Genomic DNA, 18,434 nt, shown 5'->3' with positions numbered 1-18,434 from the left:
AGGTGTGTGTGTGTGTGTGTGTGTGTGTGTGTGTGTGTGTTAAAAAATCACCAAAAAATAAGGTATGGTTCACCACAGAAAAAAGTTAGAAGATCTCTGGCTTAATTTATCGCCGTATGTTGTTTTCTAGATAAAACTTTCTTTTACAACAAAATAAATAGAACATTCATTCCTTATGGTGGAAAATCCTTTTGGAAAACCTGGAATAGGGAAATAAGAAAAAAAATATTTGTGAGCTCTGAAGAAATCATAGGAACTTCTAGGATGGTTTCCAACTCATTGAGAGTTTAAAATTTTCCTCACTTAAGGAACACGCCTGACAAAGACATTCTAATAATCTCATGGATTATCCTCAAAATATTGCATTGTTCCTCTTTTATACTCTAGTTTGCATGATTTAAACAGTTGAGTATTTCTGCTGTATTTTTCAAGCCAGGCTACACTGACCCACTGCTTTACAAATTTAAATCCCTTATAAATTAGCTATGGGTTATTCGATTGATTAAAGTGATTCTAAAATAAATCATGTCATCTGTCTTGTGTTGTTAGGTCCAGTCATTTAATCTTGCTTCATTAAACTACATCCACTGAATATTTTGATTCTCATATGTGTATGGCCTGCATACAGCTCTCTCTGTTTAAATTTTATAGTGAATTAGAGACCCGTTTTTGAAGTAATCCAGTTTCGGTAAAGAGCCACCTTTGTGTAGACTCCAGGTTTGTTCTTTTGACCACAGTTATCGCCCCAGCTCACAATTCCAATGAGATACCAGGTATCTTTAAGATCCTTTATGACTAAAGGTCCCCCAGAATCACCCTGAAAAAAAAATTTAAAGAGAAATAAAATTAGCTAATTATAAAGCTTATTACTTAAGATTCTTTGATGAACTACATATTTTATTATTAGAAATCTACATGGATTACCAATTATAGGATAATTAATTGAAGCATGGATTTCAAAAGTAATAAAAGCCTTACAGTTCAATTCCACATTTTAACTTTTTTTATTTTTCAGCTTTATTGATGTATAATTGAGTAATACAATCGTATTTATTTAAATTATACATGATGATTTGACATACTGTACTTTGTGAAATGATTACCACCATCAGGTTAATTAACATATCCATCCCTCACATAGTTACCGTGTGTGTGTGTGTGTGTGTGTTGAGAATCCTAAGGTCTGCTATTAGCACATTTCAAGTATACAACACAGAAAGTCAAGCTAATGTTTGTTTTCTTCTGACTCTAAGTAGGGTGCTTGGACTTCTGTTTTCTCAGACAGACTAAGCCCCACACCGTGTATACCTGTTACAATTGCTTTATTCCTGTCTTGTTCCCCTGTGCCTGAGTCCCTTGATAACTTCCCCACTTTTTCTATGACTCCAGCTTTGTCTTATTACTCGCTTGCACACTTGTGGGGTAAGAATCTTGCCTTTGCGACCAATCCAGTGAGGTCTCTTCATGACCACCAGTCCTTCTTGAGGCTTGTCAGTAATCTCACCATTTGCCTAGATTCACGTATCATGTCTTCTCCTAGACTCCTCTTGCCACCTTCCACGTGTCTGCCGTGGCGTGGACCTCTCCTTGGATTCCCTGAATTCTAGCTGTCTTCCTCCACGTTCTTGACAACTGAGGCTAGATGTGTGTCAGATCCTGTTCTTGCCCAGCCTGCATGCTATGTGTCTTTTGTAACAGGTTGCCCATGTTGTGTAATTATGGGACTCTGGGCAGGGCTTGCTGCCACCATTCCCATCACTTCACCATGTGGAATCACCTCAAAGTTTTCAGGATCTCACATTATAAAGTGAGTGCCACCAGGGAGAAACACGCTTTTATACCTTTGTCAGAAAATATGCATGCAGGGCAGATATTGGACAACAGAGGAGGGGAGTGGAAAGGGTACTAGATATTCACAGCATGGACTACTCCACCTCCTCAGCGCTAACTCCTTCTAACCTCTCATCCTCCTTATGCTGAGCCCCAGCAGATTACCTGGGGTTCCCTCAAATACAAATTGTAATTTCACACATTCATAGTTGTGTCTATGCTCTTTCTCTTTCCTATTATTTCCTGATTCTATAACTGGGTAAATGCTGTTTATCATTCAGGCCTCATTTACGTATGATCTCTCTGATATTTGCTCTAAATAGTTCCCTTCAAGCTAAACATATTTATTCCTCATTGTATCACTTATAACATCACATCACAGTTCATTGTTCATGATTGTTTTCTTTTGAGATGTGAGCCCATGAAGGAAAGGGAGTTTTATGAACCTTTGGACTTCTGTTATTAAGCAAAGTTAATTTTATTGGTTTGTTTGTTTGATAGCATCAAAGAAACTTTGCTTCTTTCATTTTGCTTTAAAAATCATTATAATTACGTTTATGTTGTGAAACTTGCGCTTAGAAATTTTTGAACTGACAAGATGTTTGTATTATGTACTAGTATAAAGAACATAGAATATTTCTTAAGCCATATAAAAATGTTTTGAGTTCATATCAAAATAACCTCTTTTCACCTACCCTGCAGGCATCATAAATGCCTTCTAGATATCCAGCGCAAAACATTCCAGATTTTATATCACTGCCGTATATATGTGGTTGCTTGCACACATCATCACTTATGATCTTGAGTCTGGCTTCTCGAAGATCGTTTTGAGATTCCCCTTAAGGAAAAACAAAGTAATTTTAGTGTTTACAATCAGCATTCTTAGCTAGAATGAAGTGAGCAGACTTTTTTCTAAACTTTATCACTATAGAATGAGGTTAATGTAAGCAGTTTCCAGAGAAAAAAGTTTCTGTGTAAAATCTGGCACATTTAAATAATTTTTATGCTTATCACATTTTTATAACTACTTATATTAACAAGCAAAACATTTTGTTTCTTTTTCTGGAAAATTTTTGTATTTTTATTTTTAAAAAGAATCAGTTTGTGAATTTAGGAAGGCATTCTTTTTTTTTAATACAGTTTGTATTTGTAGACTCTAAATTGTTTCCAGAAACTTTGCAGGTCTAGTTTTTCTCCCTTGGCTTGATAAAATAACTGTAATACTATGTACATTGATTTTATCCTTTACATTTTATGAAGCATTGTCACCCATAAAATGACATTTAAAGTCAACAATTTCATTTCTTACATATTGTGATTTTGGGACTCCAGATTATAAACTAGATCCTGAGTTGTAGAAACCAATATGATGACAGGAAGACAACTGCCTACAGTAGAAACTAAGAATATCACAAGCATTCACGTATTTTTGATATCAAACCATACAGTCATTGTGAAACTGACACTGTAGTAGAGAGAATTCTGTGATAATCCCTAGGATTTCTTAGTGATCTCCTCTTCCCCAAGTATGGGTGGGCTCTATGAATATGATGGATGTAATTCTTATGATTAAAGTATGTTATTAGGTGCAGGTGATGGAATTTTGCAGATGTAATTAAGATACAGTTGGTTTGACACTGAGTTCATAAAAAAGGAGATTATTCAAAATGGGCCTGACCTAATCAGGTGACTCCTTTTAGAAAGGGTTTAGGCCTTCCCTGAGTTCAGAGACTTTTTCCTAGTGTCGTTGAAGAAGCAAGTTGTCATGAGTTCTATAGCGGCAAGAAATGGAATTCCACCAACAACCAATGAGCTTGGGAGAGAAGCAGAGTCACAGATGAGACCACTGCCTCATTTGATAACTTGATTGCTGTTTTCAATAAATCCTGGAAATCCTTGAACTATTTCTCAACTATTGGGGGAATACTTAATGACATTTCTCACAAAATACTTGGATTTTTTTCCAAGTAGCTTTTTATTTCATTAATTTTCTCTATTATTTTCTTGCTTTCCATTTTATTAATTTCTACTCTCCTTCCTTCTGCTTGATTTAGGTTTATTTTACTCTTTTGTAGTTTCTTAAAGTGGAAACTTAGATTATTGATTTGAGACCTTTTTTTTTCTAACGTACACATTTTCTATGCATTTCTCTTTCTGCACTGTTTTAGTTGCGATCCATATTGACAAGTTTTTGTTTTGTTTTGTTTTGTTTTTCATTTTTATTCATATGTACTCAAAATTTTCTTTAAGGCTTCCTCTTTGACCTATGGATTATTTAGAAGTGTGTTGTTTAATTTCTAAGCATTTGGAGATTTTCCTGTTATCTTTCTGTTAATGTTTTTTAATTTGAGTCTATTATGACTGGAGAGAATACTATCTTTGATTTCAATTCTTTTAAATTTGTTCAGGATTGTTTTATAAACCTAGATATGGTCGATGTTGGTGAATGTTCCATGGGTGCTTGGAAAAAGTGAGTATTCTGTTATTTAGGATACTGTTCTATCCATGTCAGTTATATTCTGTTACTACTCAAAAAGTATTATGGCAGGCACATTTCTGTACCAACCTCAAACTCCAGGCCAGAAACATTTCTTCCCACCAAGCCAAAGGGAATCTGAGATGCCTCTTTCATCATCATGAAGCAGAGAATGCAAACTTTATCTGAGGAGAAAACCCATCAGAGAGAGTGCTGGTGTAGAAACCACATGTGACATTTGGAGAAAATCTACAGACCATCAAGCCTATTCCTGGTCACATTAGTGCAATGTATTCCTGAGTTCCTTAGTGGAGACTGAAAATTAAGAGTTTATTCCTTACAGTTTAATGTACATAAACAAGTTGTATAGAGCTCTGTGAATAGATCTGGTCATTCTCAGAAAACCCTTTCTTACCTTCTCAAGCCAGAGTTAAAGAAACTCCCTTTCTGTTGTGTATGGATGTACCTTGACCAGATTTTAGAATCCAGAATGTGTCTGGCTAAGTATGCCCAAAAATACATTAAAAAATAAAATCTTTTTTACTTTTAGGAGATTAAGTTAGTATATCAATTAAATCATCTTAGAAAGGGCAATGGAAGCTCTGTTATCAGAGACGATTTATCTCTATACAATATTCTTATTTCTGATCACTCTTAAATTAGCCTCTTTAGTTCTGAAGTAGATTTTGCTGCAAATGGAGACTGTAGCTGAGCAAAGGAAATATTTGTGAGGTGATTGAGGAAAGTGATAATGTGTGATAGAGCAAACTACAGGGAAGAGGAGACGAAAAGGGTAGAGGAGGCTCACAGAGATGGAGCTCAAAGTGAGGGAGACTTGGAGTGAAGGTGGGCACGAGGATTACAACATATCTGTTGTACACCTGGCACTGCATGGAGAACAGCACATAGAAATAGATTTTAGTGTTGCTGAAGGAACATTAACTTCTTTTATGTATTCCCTGTGGCCCATCATTTTAGAACTGTTCTCTCTCATTCTGTGTGATCTGACCAAGCTGTCAATCACACACCTGCTTTTCTTGGTCTAGGTATAGATGGGGGTATTTGAGTTAGCCAATCAATTCAAGGACCCCTGGACCCAAGCTGGGACAAAACAGACCTTTCCAGGGATTAATGTAGATTCCAGCAAAGAGAGGGATGTGTTCTTCCCTTGGCATCTACTAGGTAAAGATGATGTCAATCCTGAGCTGCCACTACGTGAAGCTAGAATCCTTCCATTTAAAGGGGACCTAGGGGGAAACAGAGCCAGCAAGTGGAAAGATTCAGAGATTTAGAGCTCAATGACATCATAAGAACCCCTGAATTCAGCTGTGTCTGAAGCCAGACTCATTTCACTCTTGATTTCCAAATTACAAGGGCAAAAGTTTCCATTTTATCATTATTCTTTGCTTTAGCTAATCTGAGTTGAATTTCTGTCACTTGTAAAACTAGAATCCTAACTAATCCAACCAAGTTGTGTGGAAATGGCTGGCAGGAAATATTTGTGAAGTGATTGAGGAAAGTGATAACGAGTGATAGAGGAAACTACAGGGAAGAGGAGACGAAAAGGGTAGAGGAGGCTCACAGAGATGGAGCTCAAAATGAGGGAGGCTTGGAGTGAAGGTGGGCACGAGGATTACAACATACAAAGTAAGGATGGAGATCAAATCACACTACCCTAAATAAGGCTTAGGACTCTGTGATCCTAAGCCCTATAAACACCTTAGGTGGGTTTTTGAGATACCTACCGCCATAGAAAAGTGCTCCAAATCCTGTGATATAGACAGTTGAATTTGGTCGGAAGGTTGTAGAGGCTTCTGGCAAACAAATCCGGCGGATATCATCACTAAAGGTGACTCTGGGGTAGAATTGCACAACAGCAATGTCGTACTCTCTTGCTGGCGAGTGATACCTCTCATGGACAATAATTCTTTTGATGTTTCTTTTCATTAACGGAGGGTTGATTGTTGTCCCAAAGCTAACAGTCCACTGATATGGATTTATATCCCTGGAAAAGGTTAGAAAGGAACAAGGTATATGAACTGCACTACAATAATTGTATTTAGGTAATATAAGGGAAAATACCATCCTGAAAATACTTGGTTGCAATGATAGCTTTTTTGGACTGTTTAAATATAGTGCACTGCTACTATTTTGAAAGATAAAACATATGCAAACAGCATCTTACAACTGAATCCAATTATTATATTTTAGAACTGTAAAGCACATAAAATATCATTTATCTCTTCAGCAAATATTTGTTGAACATCTGTGTGCTGATCTATATTCCAAGCGCTAGGGATAAAATGGTGAACAAGACAGAAAAGGTTTCTGCTGGCAAGAGTATTAGATTCCAGTGAAGGAAAAAGAATGAAGCACATTAACAAATAGATAAATAACTTCGAACAGTGATAAGGACTATGAATAAAATAAAATAGGTCAATGAAACAGAGTGCTAAGGGGTAGTTAGGGAAGGCTCTTTGGATGACAAGACATTTGGGCTAATATACGTGGTTGACAAGGAGTCAGCTGTGAGAAGATGGGAAGACAAGTTCCTAGACAAACTTCTCAAGGCCTGAGACCAGATGGGCTGCAGTTTAGGACACAGGGAAGAATGGTCGGGGGATGAGGTTACAGAGATAGGCGGGGACCAGATTTTAGAGTGTCATGAATAAAGGGTTTATTCAAGTGATGTGGGAATTCACTGGATCATTTTAAGATGAGAGTAATGTAGAGTCATTTATATTTTTTAAAAATCATGTTGGTTCTTTCTGGAGAATAGATTATTGGAGGGAAGAGTGGATGAGGTAAAAGCGGTCTAAGTACTTTGAGAGATGGTCAATTGTATGTGACTTTTAGCTTGTGGGCTTGAGCATCTGGTGGATGGTGTACATACAGGGATTGGAAAGATCATCTAGTAATGAACGATCATCTAGTAAAGCATATATTTTATACTTAAAGGAAATAAGGCCTCGGGGAGTTAACTATTTGCCTAGTATCACATGTCTACTTGTTTCTCTCTGCTTTTCTCTTTATAGGACATGGTTCCCCATCAAAATCTTTATTAATAGGAAGATTAATGTTCCTTAACTAATTAATTGCACATCATCTGTGAGGGATAAGCCAAGAGACAGATACTGCCCATATAGATACTCCTTTCTCAACTAATTTAATTTATAATAGGTAACTAGTCATAGAAAGAAGCACATAAATGTATTAATGGCTTATAAATCCAATCTGACAGCTATTAATTATGTTGGGATTATTATTTTTAAGGCAATTTAAAATTTTGGTTTTATATACAATTTTAATATGTAAAAATACTCTAATTAGAAAAGCTAAATAAAGATTGGTTTTATAAACACATTTGTTCATATAGCATACATATATTGACATTTTTTGTTTATAAATCAATCTTTTGAGAGTTTCATTGGTGCAAATCTCCCTCAACTTAATCAGGACTAGATGAACTGAACCTAAATCAAGTATTTTGAACTTGGAAATGCAAAGAACAGACCTTGAACTGTTGTTACTCAAATTGGAGTGGTCATTCTAACCCTTTCCAACAATGGCCTGACACTATTTAATACAGTGTCATTTGTAGATGACAAACAGGAAAGAAATACCTTTCATGAGAGATCTTAAGTGAGAATTATGAATAAACTTTCTAAATTTTTAATCTGGGCCAAAATCAACACGATGTAATTTAATGGTAGTCAATATAAATCAGTAATTTAGACCCTCAGATGAATTGTAAAAATTGAAAGTCATAACCGCTGATCTGGAAACCATCCCTACAAAAATGATCTGGGAATTTTGTTGATTATTTGCTTTAAAAAACCAATCATGTAATGACGTTTCTTAAAGTGTTAACTCAATATTAGACTGCAATAATATCAAATAATCTCAGAGTAGGGAAGGCTATAAAGTCATTTAGTCCTCTCACTGATCCAATGCTTGAAAGATAGGACTTGTCACAAGGAAGACATATTCTTGTGTTTAACGCCACTATCTCCTAGCATTGTGACCTTGGGCAAGTTACTTAACTGCTTACCAAGCATGTGGGTGTAATAATCACATAAAACAATTCTTAAGCACCTAAGGATATGTTTGTGGCATACTGGAGCTTAATATATAGCAATAGTTGAATACTCTCAAGAGGCAATTGTCTATGCTTGAACACTTCTGCAGGTGGGGACATCTTCTTTGCCTTAGAGTCCCTTTCTTCACCTGGAATCTCTTACATCTTTGAGCAGTTCTGACTGTTCACAAATTCTTCTTTGATTTCCTAATTCTCATCCATAGAAAAGTACCTCAGATACTGTATATGAATATTACTGTGTATCTTCTCTCCCAGAGCTTTCTCAGTATAAAATTTTTGTCTTCTAAGATAATGTTTCTTAAGTTCTATTGTGCATGCAAAGAACCTGGGGAGCCTATTTAAATGCAGCTCCTGATTCTGTAGGCTGGAAATAGGTCTTGAGATTCTTGCATTTCTAACAAATTCCCTGGTGGTGTGAATAGTGCTAGTCTGTGAACAATGCATTGAGTTGCAAGGCTATATGGACAGGACATACTATCACCTTTCTTTACCATCCAAGATTCTGTAAAAGCATTTCATTTGGTCAAGTTCTCTTTAAGTGTATTACTAAGGACAGAATTCACTATCCCAGGCAGGATCTGACCAACAGAGTCTAACATCTCACGTATTCTGTGTTCTGCATTTCTTTTAATGCAATCTAAATCACAATGTAGTTTTGTGAACAACTGATTCATAGTGGGCTAACTTCCCCCAAAACATTTCTAGGCAGTTTTCACAAGTTAAAGCACATAATCTACTTTCTGTACAGATATACTTGGATTTTATTTATTTATTTATTTTTTTACCCAAGTTAGAGCCTTACATTTATACCTGCTAAAACTGTCATTTAGTTCTTGCTTATTAACCTAACATAATTAAAGTCCTTTTGAAATTTCTGAGTTTCTTACCCACACGTTGGTTTTTCCTTTCTAACTTACGTCATCAGCTATTAGGTTGGTGCAAAAGTAATTGCAGTTTTTGCAATTATTTTTAACCTTTTAAACCACAATTACTTTTGCACCAAACTAATATTTTGTTGGGAACAACTTCCATATCATCTGCCAAGCCTAGAAATATACTGTCTTGGACATGGTGCAGCGTTGAGGTCTTTGATGGGCCATAAAAAATATCCTCAGTATTTCTACAGCAATTCTTAATCATCAACCTTTGGCTGGAATTAATTACTGAGCTACCTATTACCCTTGCATTCAAGTCATTTTTTTTTTCCAGAAAACTCCCCATTTTACTTTGTCTTTATGACATTAGTCATACTATATTTGAAAATTGTGTTTAGTTCTTGAAAGCATGTGTTAGTGGAAGCATTGACAAAATCAGGAACATTCAAAGAAGAACCAAGATGGTAGGACATCTGGAAGTTGATGCTGTGAAATAGTGATATTTATTTTCACATATAGTTTGGAGATTCTCTTATTTTTTGTAATGTTTGGGCTCAAAAAGAGAAGCTAAGGAACAACTGTCCTATGGATGAAGAAATAAATTTGATCCCTGTTTTTCCAGATGAAAGAACAAATATCAATGGATGGAAGTTATTAGGTTACAGATTTGTTGTTCAATGTTATAAAGATATTTGAAAAAAATGGAGCAATCTACCGTAAAATTGGCTAACTTTGAAGCTAGTAAGCTCTCCTTTACTTTGAGATATTCAGTTCTAAAGTAGGTACCTACATAAGGATCTCTGTGCTTTCTAACATATTGCCCTATTGAGTTCCCATGTCTTTTGAACTATAAGACTCTAAGTCTCGATATAGATGTAGACTCATAGGTAGATAGAATTTACTATGGTATCAAAAGTCAGAATTTTAGAGCTCAAAAGAAACTTGGATCCATCTATTCCCTGATACACTATGGTTTAATAACTTGCCCAAGGTTACAGAGAGCAGATACAACTCCCCTGCTGCCTGGGGCAATGTTTTATCCACCAAGTCTTGCTGCACACTACGTGCTTTACACAAGGAAACCCTTGTTATCACCATGATATGTGTTACTGGAGAAAGGCCATAAAGTGAAACTACTTAAAATGAATCCAAAATTTCAAGTGTTAATAGTAATAATAAGATCTGAGTAGTTATTTTGAAAGATAAAACTAAAATTATGCAAAAGTCATTTTATCTTACATTTAATAAAATGTAGGTTGTAATTATGCTCAGAATGAATAAACAATTGTTGCTGTTCATTTGGTCAGCATTGCTCAAGGAGTAGCTCGCCATAATCAGAAGTGTCTGGATGCTGATAGTAACCACTTTGATCACCTCTTGTAATTGCAGAAGTCAAATGCGACTTGTATTCATCTTTTGTTATCAGTATATATTGAGTATTGCAATTTCAATACAGTTTTCCTTTCTTAAAATGTGTATACATTTTTTTGGCACCCTTTGTATATTGTATGAAGTTCCGATTGGGTGGCCCAAGGGTGCCTCTTAATCCTTTGTTATTTAAAGGAATCTCTTTTAAAGCACCCTGTCCTTATCACCTTTGTAATTGTATCACTTTGGTTGTGAACTGCTCTAATTCTACCAGATCTTCATATGTCAATGCTATATAATTTTATTTGAGCAGTTCTCCATTCTCATAGTTACCAACTTCCTACATCCATTGAAGATTTGTTTCACTTTGTAGTTAATTTGATTATTTATAATCAGCATGATACTGGCCTGAGTGTCAGAAACAGACACTAGTATTAAGTGGAGAGGATTGTTTGAGAAATGATTCATTATGTTGTTATTAATAAATATTTTGTGTTAGGATGACTTCTGCTTCCTTGCATAATTTCTTTATTTAAAACTCTGAGGACTTGATCAGTGAATACTAGGATAATGACTTCTGCCCCCACTAACTTTCCAAATAAGTATGCAAGTGTTACATTATTTTAGGAAAAAACCTGAAAGAAGTTTTTCTCATTTTACTTCAGTTATATTTGGGGGCATTGATTATTACTCAGAACACAAGAAAACTCAGAGGTTTTTTTAGCAGTACTAGAATCCAATTTAAAGTCAATAACTTACTTTTTAAAGCAGTGCGCTGCAGTGACAAGCCACGTGTTACTAATCAAAGTGGCTCCACACTGATGTATGTTATTTCGCTGAAGGGAAGCTTGCCAAGGCCAGGCAGCTTTGACTGCAATGTCTCCAGACATTATTCTGTTGACTATCAATGGAACTACTCGTTTACCACAACCTGAAAGAGATGAGATTATTAAGTTACAAGAAATGTCTCTATAAACTTTGATACAAAGAACCTAATAAGAGTACTGCAATGCAATATTTGCATCTATCGTTACAGAAACATGTAAAATCTATCATCTATATTTGCTGATATGTTGATATTTCGCTCACTCCTTACATTTATAGATGTACAATATATTGCCTATTGAAGTTATGCTAAACTGCAAAGGGTTGACCTACTACATACAGGTAAGCCACGTATAGCATGGTTGTTAGGCTCTAAAAAATGACGTGTTATGCAAATCCGTGTTATGTGAAACAAAGAACTAGTACAAAAAAGGGGGTTAGGTCCCAAAAATTAAAAAACAACAACAACATACTATTATATTTTATAGTTAAGAGAAATATTTTTATCAAAGCAATTTTCACAAGTATAACATATTAATATATATTAAATAATGTTTTCTTCGTCATCACTACTAAGCACCATTAACCGAGGGTGTTTTCTTTTCGACAAGATATCTTCATCCTCTGAACTTACTCCACAAACAAAATGGATTTAAAATTCTAATAAATTTTAAAATTCTGCAGTCAAATCTGATACGACATCCACACTCAAATGAAAAATTTCAATGAGATATCTTTTGCTCTTAAAAGCTTTTATTACATTCCATGTTGTTCGGGGATTTCCCTAATTTCAAATGAGATATTTTTTGCTCATAAAAGCTCTTATTATGCTTTGTGTTGTTCGGGGATTTCTCTAATTCTTAAACCGTGTTAGAGTGAAACCGTGTTCTAGGATGCCGTGTTGTACGAGGGTTTTCCCCAATTCTCGAACCATGTTAGAGTGAAACTGTTATATGGGGGTTACCTGTCCAATGTGTGTGTCGTGAAGACTTGCAGTATCAATTATATAGATGTGCTTTGAGTGCCTACTAAGATTATTGTTTCCCAGTTGTAGGAGATCCAACCTTGACATGTAGTCCTCACCAGAAGAACTGACCAGGCAAGTAATTGCCTATTTGCTAGAACTCCTTTACCTGTATATTTTGAGTGACTAGTTCCTAAGGTGTGCGTGGGTTAAGGTATTATGGCCAGTTTCTCACTATTCAGGATGGAGGGTTCCATGTTTCCACAGAAACATCATATTCACTATTGGTGGGAATAAATACGTACTCTGTTATGTACATCAGATCAGAGATTAGTGTGCTGCTTAGGGTTCCTGCTAAGAATTAAGCCTGTTTAGCATATGGTGGCAATAAAGAAACAATGGTAGGCTCAATTCTTATTCCAACTAATGAGATATAAAAAACAAAGTTTACTGGTATTGATTACATTCCAACTGTAGCTAGTCATTTTAGAACTCTCCATCACTCTGCCGTTACTATAGTCTACTACCATTTTTTTTTTTTTTTCATCTGGAGGACTACAACAGCTTCCCAGTTTATCTCCCTGCCTCTAGTCTTGCTCCTCCAACTCATTCTCTGCACTGAAAACAGTGATCTTTCTGATATGTGTAAAACCCTTCAGGGATTTCTCATTGCCCTCCAAATATAGTCAAAATGTTTCAGCATGATTCTGGTCCTTGATCACTATTAAGCATGCCCCTTTTCTATACCCCTATCCCCCATTCGATGTTCCAGCCACACTTTGAAATTAGAAGAAATGACCATGTTCTTTTTTTTCACAAGACATTTTTACATACTACTCTCTCTACCCAGGACACACACCGTGTTTCCCCGAAAGTAAGACCTAACCGGAAAAGAAGCCCTACCATGATGTTAATGCATCTTTTGGAGCAAAAATTAATGTAAGACCCGGTCTTATTGCAAAAATTAATATAGGACCTGGTCTACTTTTGGAGGAAACACGGTATTCCACCTGTTACTTGATTTATAGCCTCTCCTGTTTGCTGTCTCAGGGATCCCTTCCTGACATGACAAGTTTAGCTGGATCTGTGATTGACTCTCATAGTGGTGTGTACTTACTCTGTCATAGCATTTATCACACTGTCTTAACATGTCCTGATTTATTTATATCTTCCCCTATCTTTGAACTCTTAATTTTAGAAGCAGTATCATGTTTTATTCACAGTGATACTTTCTGGCACTTGGTACATGTTAAAAAGATATTTGCTGAATGAATAAATAAAAATGTATAGTGTGGTGTATTTGTAAGATACAGAGGCAAATGCATGAATACCTTTTCTCAAATTCATCACCACTTGTATGAAACTTTCAAAATTTAGGCAGCAATGATATGAAGTAAGCAAGTGGAGCTGCTGTCAATCGTGAAGAGGATATATATGAAGCAAATTGTATAGGTCAGTCATAGATAATGGGGTCTATCTCCTCCCCATTTATCACTTTCTCATTATTTTATTTCTCAGCAGAAAGCACATTTCATAGCATTTAGAAAATTATGAAAGCAAGTTCATTTATTCCAAACCAGAAACATAATTTCTTCAAATTGTCCCCAAATTCGAACCACCTTAAATGTTTTTCTTGAGAAAAGATTGGTCTCAGAGTTAGAAGAAAAGTATTTCCATCTATTGCCCAATTGTTGTTCTCTCCCAGAGAAAATGTAGGACATGGATGGGAAATTATGAGCTAATATTTGAAGATATTGTCCTTTCTGATGTGGAAATTGAACTTGTTTGTATAAGCTAACTAGACTTACATGCTTGGACAGTTAGTTTCCCTGTTGATGAGCTCATTGCTGAAAAACAAAATAGAACATAGAATGATAATTTGATATTCTCCTGGTTGGCCTCAATGACCTGAAATTATCAGAGTACCGAACATATGTAGATTCTATACAGTTGAGCATATACATCAGGAGAATGGCTACCTGATATAATAGTATATGTGCAGAATTTTTGTAGAGACTTATAGGTGATTTCTAATTAGGTGGGTAATACCTCAAGCAGTAGGTGATTAAAACACAAATAGTGGGCGATTAAAAAGCACAAATAGTTTGTATTAATATAGAACATTGGTTTTTCAATGGTGCAGGATAAAGCCTCTTTGGATTTCACCTCAGGAGATAGAGAAAGTAGGGAAAGAAGGAGCAAGTAGATGAGTTCTTAAGGCTCAAACCCAGCCTCAACCAGAACAGTTCTGTTTTCATCTCTTCTATTTAAGATTTCATATAAGCCTTTACTTGGTCAAAGGGTTTAGGAATGGAAAAAACTTTGAAAATGCCCACTGTATTTAAAATTCTTCTAAAACATAGTTCTTAAATTATCAAAATAATTTTTTTTGAAGAAAAAACTATTGTGTATTCTTATCCAACATGAACTGAGTATGGTAAAGAGGAATTATTGGACAGAAACTGAGATTAAATTCTGTTAATTCCTAACAAAGTTAGGAATCTCATAAAGGAAACACAAACATTTAGACTTAAATTGGTAGAAGGTTGTATGAAGACTGATGATTTTCAAGATAAAATGGCTTACTGAGCAGAATGAGGATAAACTTTTACTCATTTGTACCAGTGCCATGTTTCTCAGACTTATATTCTCTGCAGCTAACTTCCCATTGTGCAAAATAAGAATGTTTCTTTCTATAAATCCCACTTTGGAAACTAGTACTGATGAACTCTGCAAAGTGGGGGGTTTGAAAATACTGAATTCACGGATACCTTTAAAGTCATCCCCAAATCACCAAATGGTGAAGAATCAATTTCTCAGGACACACTCTCAATGCTTACCCTGTAGAAGGAACTCAATTTTCCATCAAATGTATTTTTAAGGTAGTAAATTTCTTGTTTCATTTTTTAAAAAAAACTATTTTAATATGCCCCATATTAGCAATGCACAAAAATGGAAAATAGAATTTGTCAGTTAAAACTTCTGATTTAGTTTTAACTTCTGAGCAAGATGCAAATCATCTCTTTCCAGGAATGATACTAGGTTAAGTTTAGTGGTTGTGAGTGTAATTGGATTTTTAAGGGTTGAATTTTTAGGGAGAATGGTTACACCTGGAGGTAAACTACGCATACACAAGTAACTAGCTGTTGAAGTTTTCTAATTTTGACAAAATATTTTTTCTTTCTGCATCTAGGAGTGATACGAAACATTAATACCCTAGTCTTGAAAGTAACCCTCTACCACACTTCTGAGTTGGGAGTAATGTGATTAGCATTCAGGGCTTTACATGCTGGGCTCCAGCATAATGGGAACTGGAGCACACACTCACTGAATGTGGGCGGTGAGCTGCTTTTCCATAGCCATGGTGTTTGCAATGCAAAGATGTTGGTTTCAGCTTTGCTTTGACACATTGCATAACATGAAGGACCCACACCACATAGTTACTTGTCAGAACAAAAACACAGATTTTGACAAATGATGGCTAAATCTTGGGCTGCAGGATTATTTGTAGACTTAGTCTAGAATTTCATCAGTTTTCCATTCATTGGGGGTCTCCAAAATTAAGTGTTCCTGGAGAGCAGTGTTTTTGCCTAGAAGAACTGCCTTGAGGTTTCTACTGTGCTTTCCACTAAATGGGCATTTCCTAAGTGCTAGTAAACACTGTTCTTTTTACGTTTTGAAATTTGGAAACCCTCAAGGTTCTAGCTTGTCTTACTACCTGTCAATCACTCGCATTAATGCTTTCAGGTTTCTAAAGCATATGCATGGTTTACTTGATTTCTAAGTGGTAACAGCCTATTTATTCCATATTCTATTTTCTATTTCCTTGTAGCGCCTCAGGGTATTTCTATAATTTCAGGAGGAGCAAACATTATCATTGAAATTTTACAGATGAGAAAATGGGGGTAAAGACATGGGCCAATACTTGTGTGGTCCTGCAGTCACTCATCAGAGTTAGAATTAATCGGGTAACTCTCACATCGGGTTCTCCAATAGCACATCCTGCATTTTAATCTACTACATCATTAAAATAATCTGCAGCTCTCAAACTGAACCTGCAAGAAACAGAAAGACCAGGCAGCCTATGACCATTTCATGTTTCATTTCTGGTTTCAGATAGCTCAGGCTTTTTAATTACTGGCAAGTTAACAGGTTATTGGAAATTACATGGAATACGTAATGTAACTTATCAGAATTGCCGCTATTTCACAACATCGATTCATTTGTCTTTCCATCTAACAAAGAAAGTGGATTAAGCCCTTGACAGGTTCTTTGCTCTTGGGTTGGGAGAGGTCCTCAGCTTTATTCCTTGAGTAGTTGACTCTTTGTCACATCAGCCCATCCCATTCCCTCAGATTTTCACTTCCTGGTCAGGTTTCCTCTTGAAGAGCCGGCCAGACCCTTACAAGGGCAGGGCACCCTGTTTCACATCTGATATGAATCACTCTGATTATTTTCTGTGACTCTACATGTGGTGTCCATTAGAATTTGTAGGGGAAATCTGCACTTGTCTGCCGGAAGTAAATGCTTGTGGAAGCAGCTTAATGTACAAGGGTAATCAGGTTTCTGTCTGGCTAGATTCCTCAGAGCCTTTAATATGCTAATATAAGGGATGAATTTCCAAGAGATGACTATCATATACAGAGTTTCTAAAATGTGTTTGACCACAGAACCCTTTTTAAATGGAGCCTCTCAAGAAATTAGAAATCTAGGTTTGAATCTTATCTCCATTTAATTATTAGAGTCCTTATCTTTTTTGCCCCTCTTTCACATCTATTAAAATGAATTTGTCTACTTCATAGGAATCTAGAAATTAGATGCTGCATGTAAAGGGCATAGAGAAGGACCCTGATAAAGGTTGATTCTCTTTTTAGAGGAATGATAATGGTATAATGGTTTTAATATATATATATTTTTCTAGTTTAGTGATTTTTAAAGTGTTACTTATAAGATGGCTATAGTGGCTCCAAAGTTGGTTTACTGTTTTCCCAAATGCCCATAGGAAAGAAGTTACAAAAACTTCGTAATTTCACTATATACAGAAACCATCCATATTTTTAAAAGGCAAAATATGAGTTTCTGTTTTAGGAAGGTCCTACCCAGAAAAGAAGTTGTTGCTAAATGCTTGGTATTTTCACTTAGTCATGGAGGCAGTGGCTAGATCAGATTAACTCTCTGTTAGTGGTAAGAGTTTGCCTTTATTCTGGGATGAGTACCAGTCAATTACTGCAGGAAAATCTACTTGATAACTAACTTCAGACATGCTTTCTTCAGAGAATAATAAAACCTTAAAATGTCACTTTTTTAACTTAAAATTTTCTTTCATCTAAATTCTAGCTAATATTTGGAATGGAAATATGGCATGTAAGTGTAAGATTAGACAAAAAATGAACCTAACAGAGAACTTCACATTATATAGAAAGGTAGCTACTTACCATTAACTTGAACTGATGAAGCATTTATTGACAAGGCTCTTGTGTTCCTTATCTTCTGCTTTAAGATGCTATGGATTTCCTTCTTTCTTATTGCTCTTTGCTCAGCAGAGGGGAACTGGAATACCATAACAACATCTGCTTTCACACCATCTTCTTCTGGACTATGATACACAACAGAAAGGTGATTATTCAAAGGATACATCCAGTATCGTCTTACAATCTTCCCTGTATTTTCTTCCCCTGAATTACACCTGAATTGCTGAAAGTGTCAAGGGCTAATCTCACACTGACATCTTTTATATGTCACTCTCTGACCCAAGATCATTTTCATATGTTCCATCTTCAAGTTTCATTATGTTTGAGTGCATTTTCCCCATTAATTTGAAGGCTTGTTATAGCAGTTAGCTAAGATTCAGATATCAAAAAATTATCATTGAAATCACAAACTCTGATGATTGGAAGAAATTTTAATGATCTCTTTGACCAATCACTATGTATCTGATACCTGAATCACCTCTAGAGCATCCATGACAAGTAATCCTCTAATTCTAGCACAGCACTT

At 35.7% G+C, this 18,434-nt stretch overlaps 1 protein-coding gene across 1 annotated transcript in view; it reads right to left on the bottom strand.

Annotated features, from left to right (window-relative positions):
- Positions 1-655: 655 nt before the first annotated feature.
- LOC109456049 (transmembrane serine protease 11A) overlaps positions 656-18,434 on the bottom strand; it is a 34,136-nt gene continuing 16,357 nt past the window's right edge. Inside the window, exons 4-8 of the mRNA XM_019748049.2 lie at positions 17,873-18,033; positions 11,408-11,579; positions 6,052-6,311; positions 2,526-2,668; positions 656-817 (exon numbers count right to left, since the gene is read on the bottom strand). Coding sequence (XP_019603608.2) covers positions 656-817; positions 2,526-2,668; positions 6,052-6,311; positions 11,408-11,579; positions 17,873-18,033 — 898 coding nt within the window. The remainder of the gene's footprint in view (positions 818-2,525; positions 2,669-6,051; positions 6,312-11,407; positions 11,580-17,872; positions 18,034-18,434) is intronic.

Source organism: Rhinolophus sinicus, linkage group LG02 (genome assembly GCF_036562045.2).
Source record: "Rhinolophus sinicus isolate RSC01 linkage group LG02, ASM3656204v1, whole genome shotgun sequence".
Classification (NCBI taxonomy): Eukaryota; Metazoa; Chordata; class Mammalia; order Chiroptera; family Rhinolophidae; genus Rhinolophus; species Rhinolophus sinicus.
Note: the sequence above shows the minus strand (reverse complement) of the source record. Positions and strands in the feature narration are given on the sequence as shown.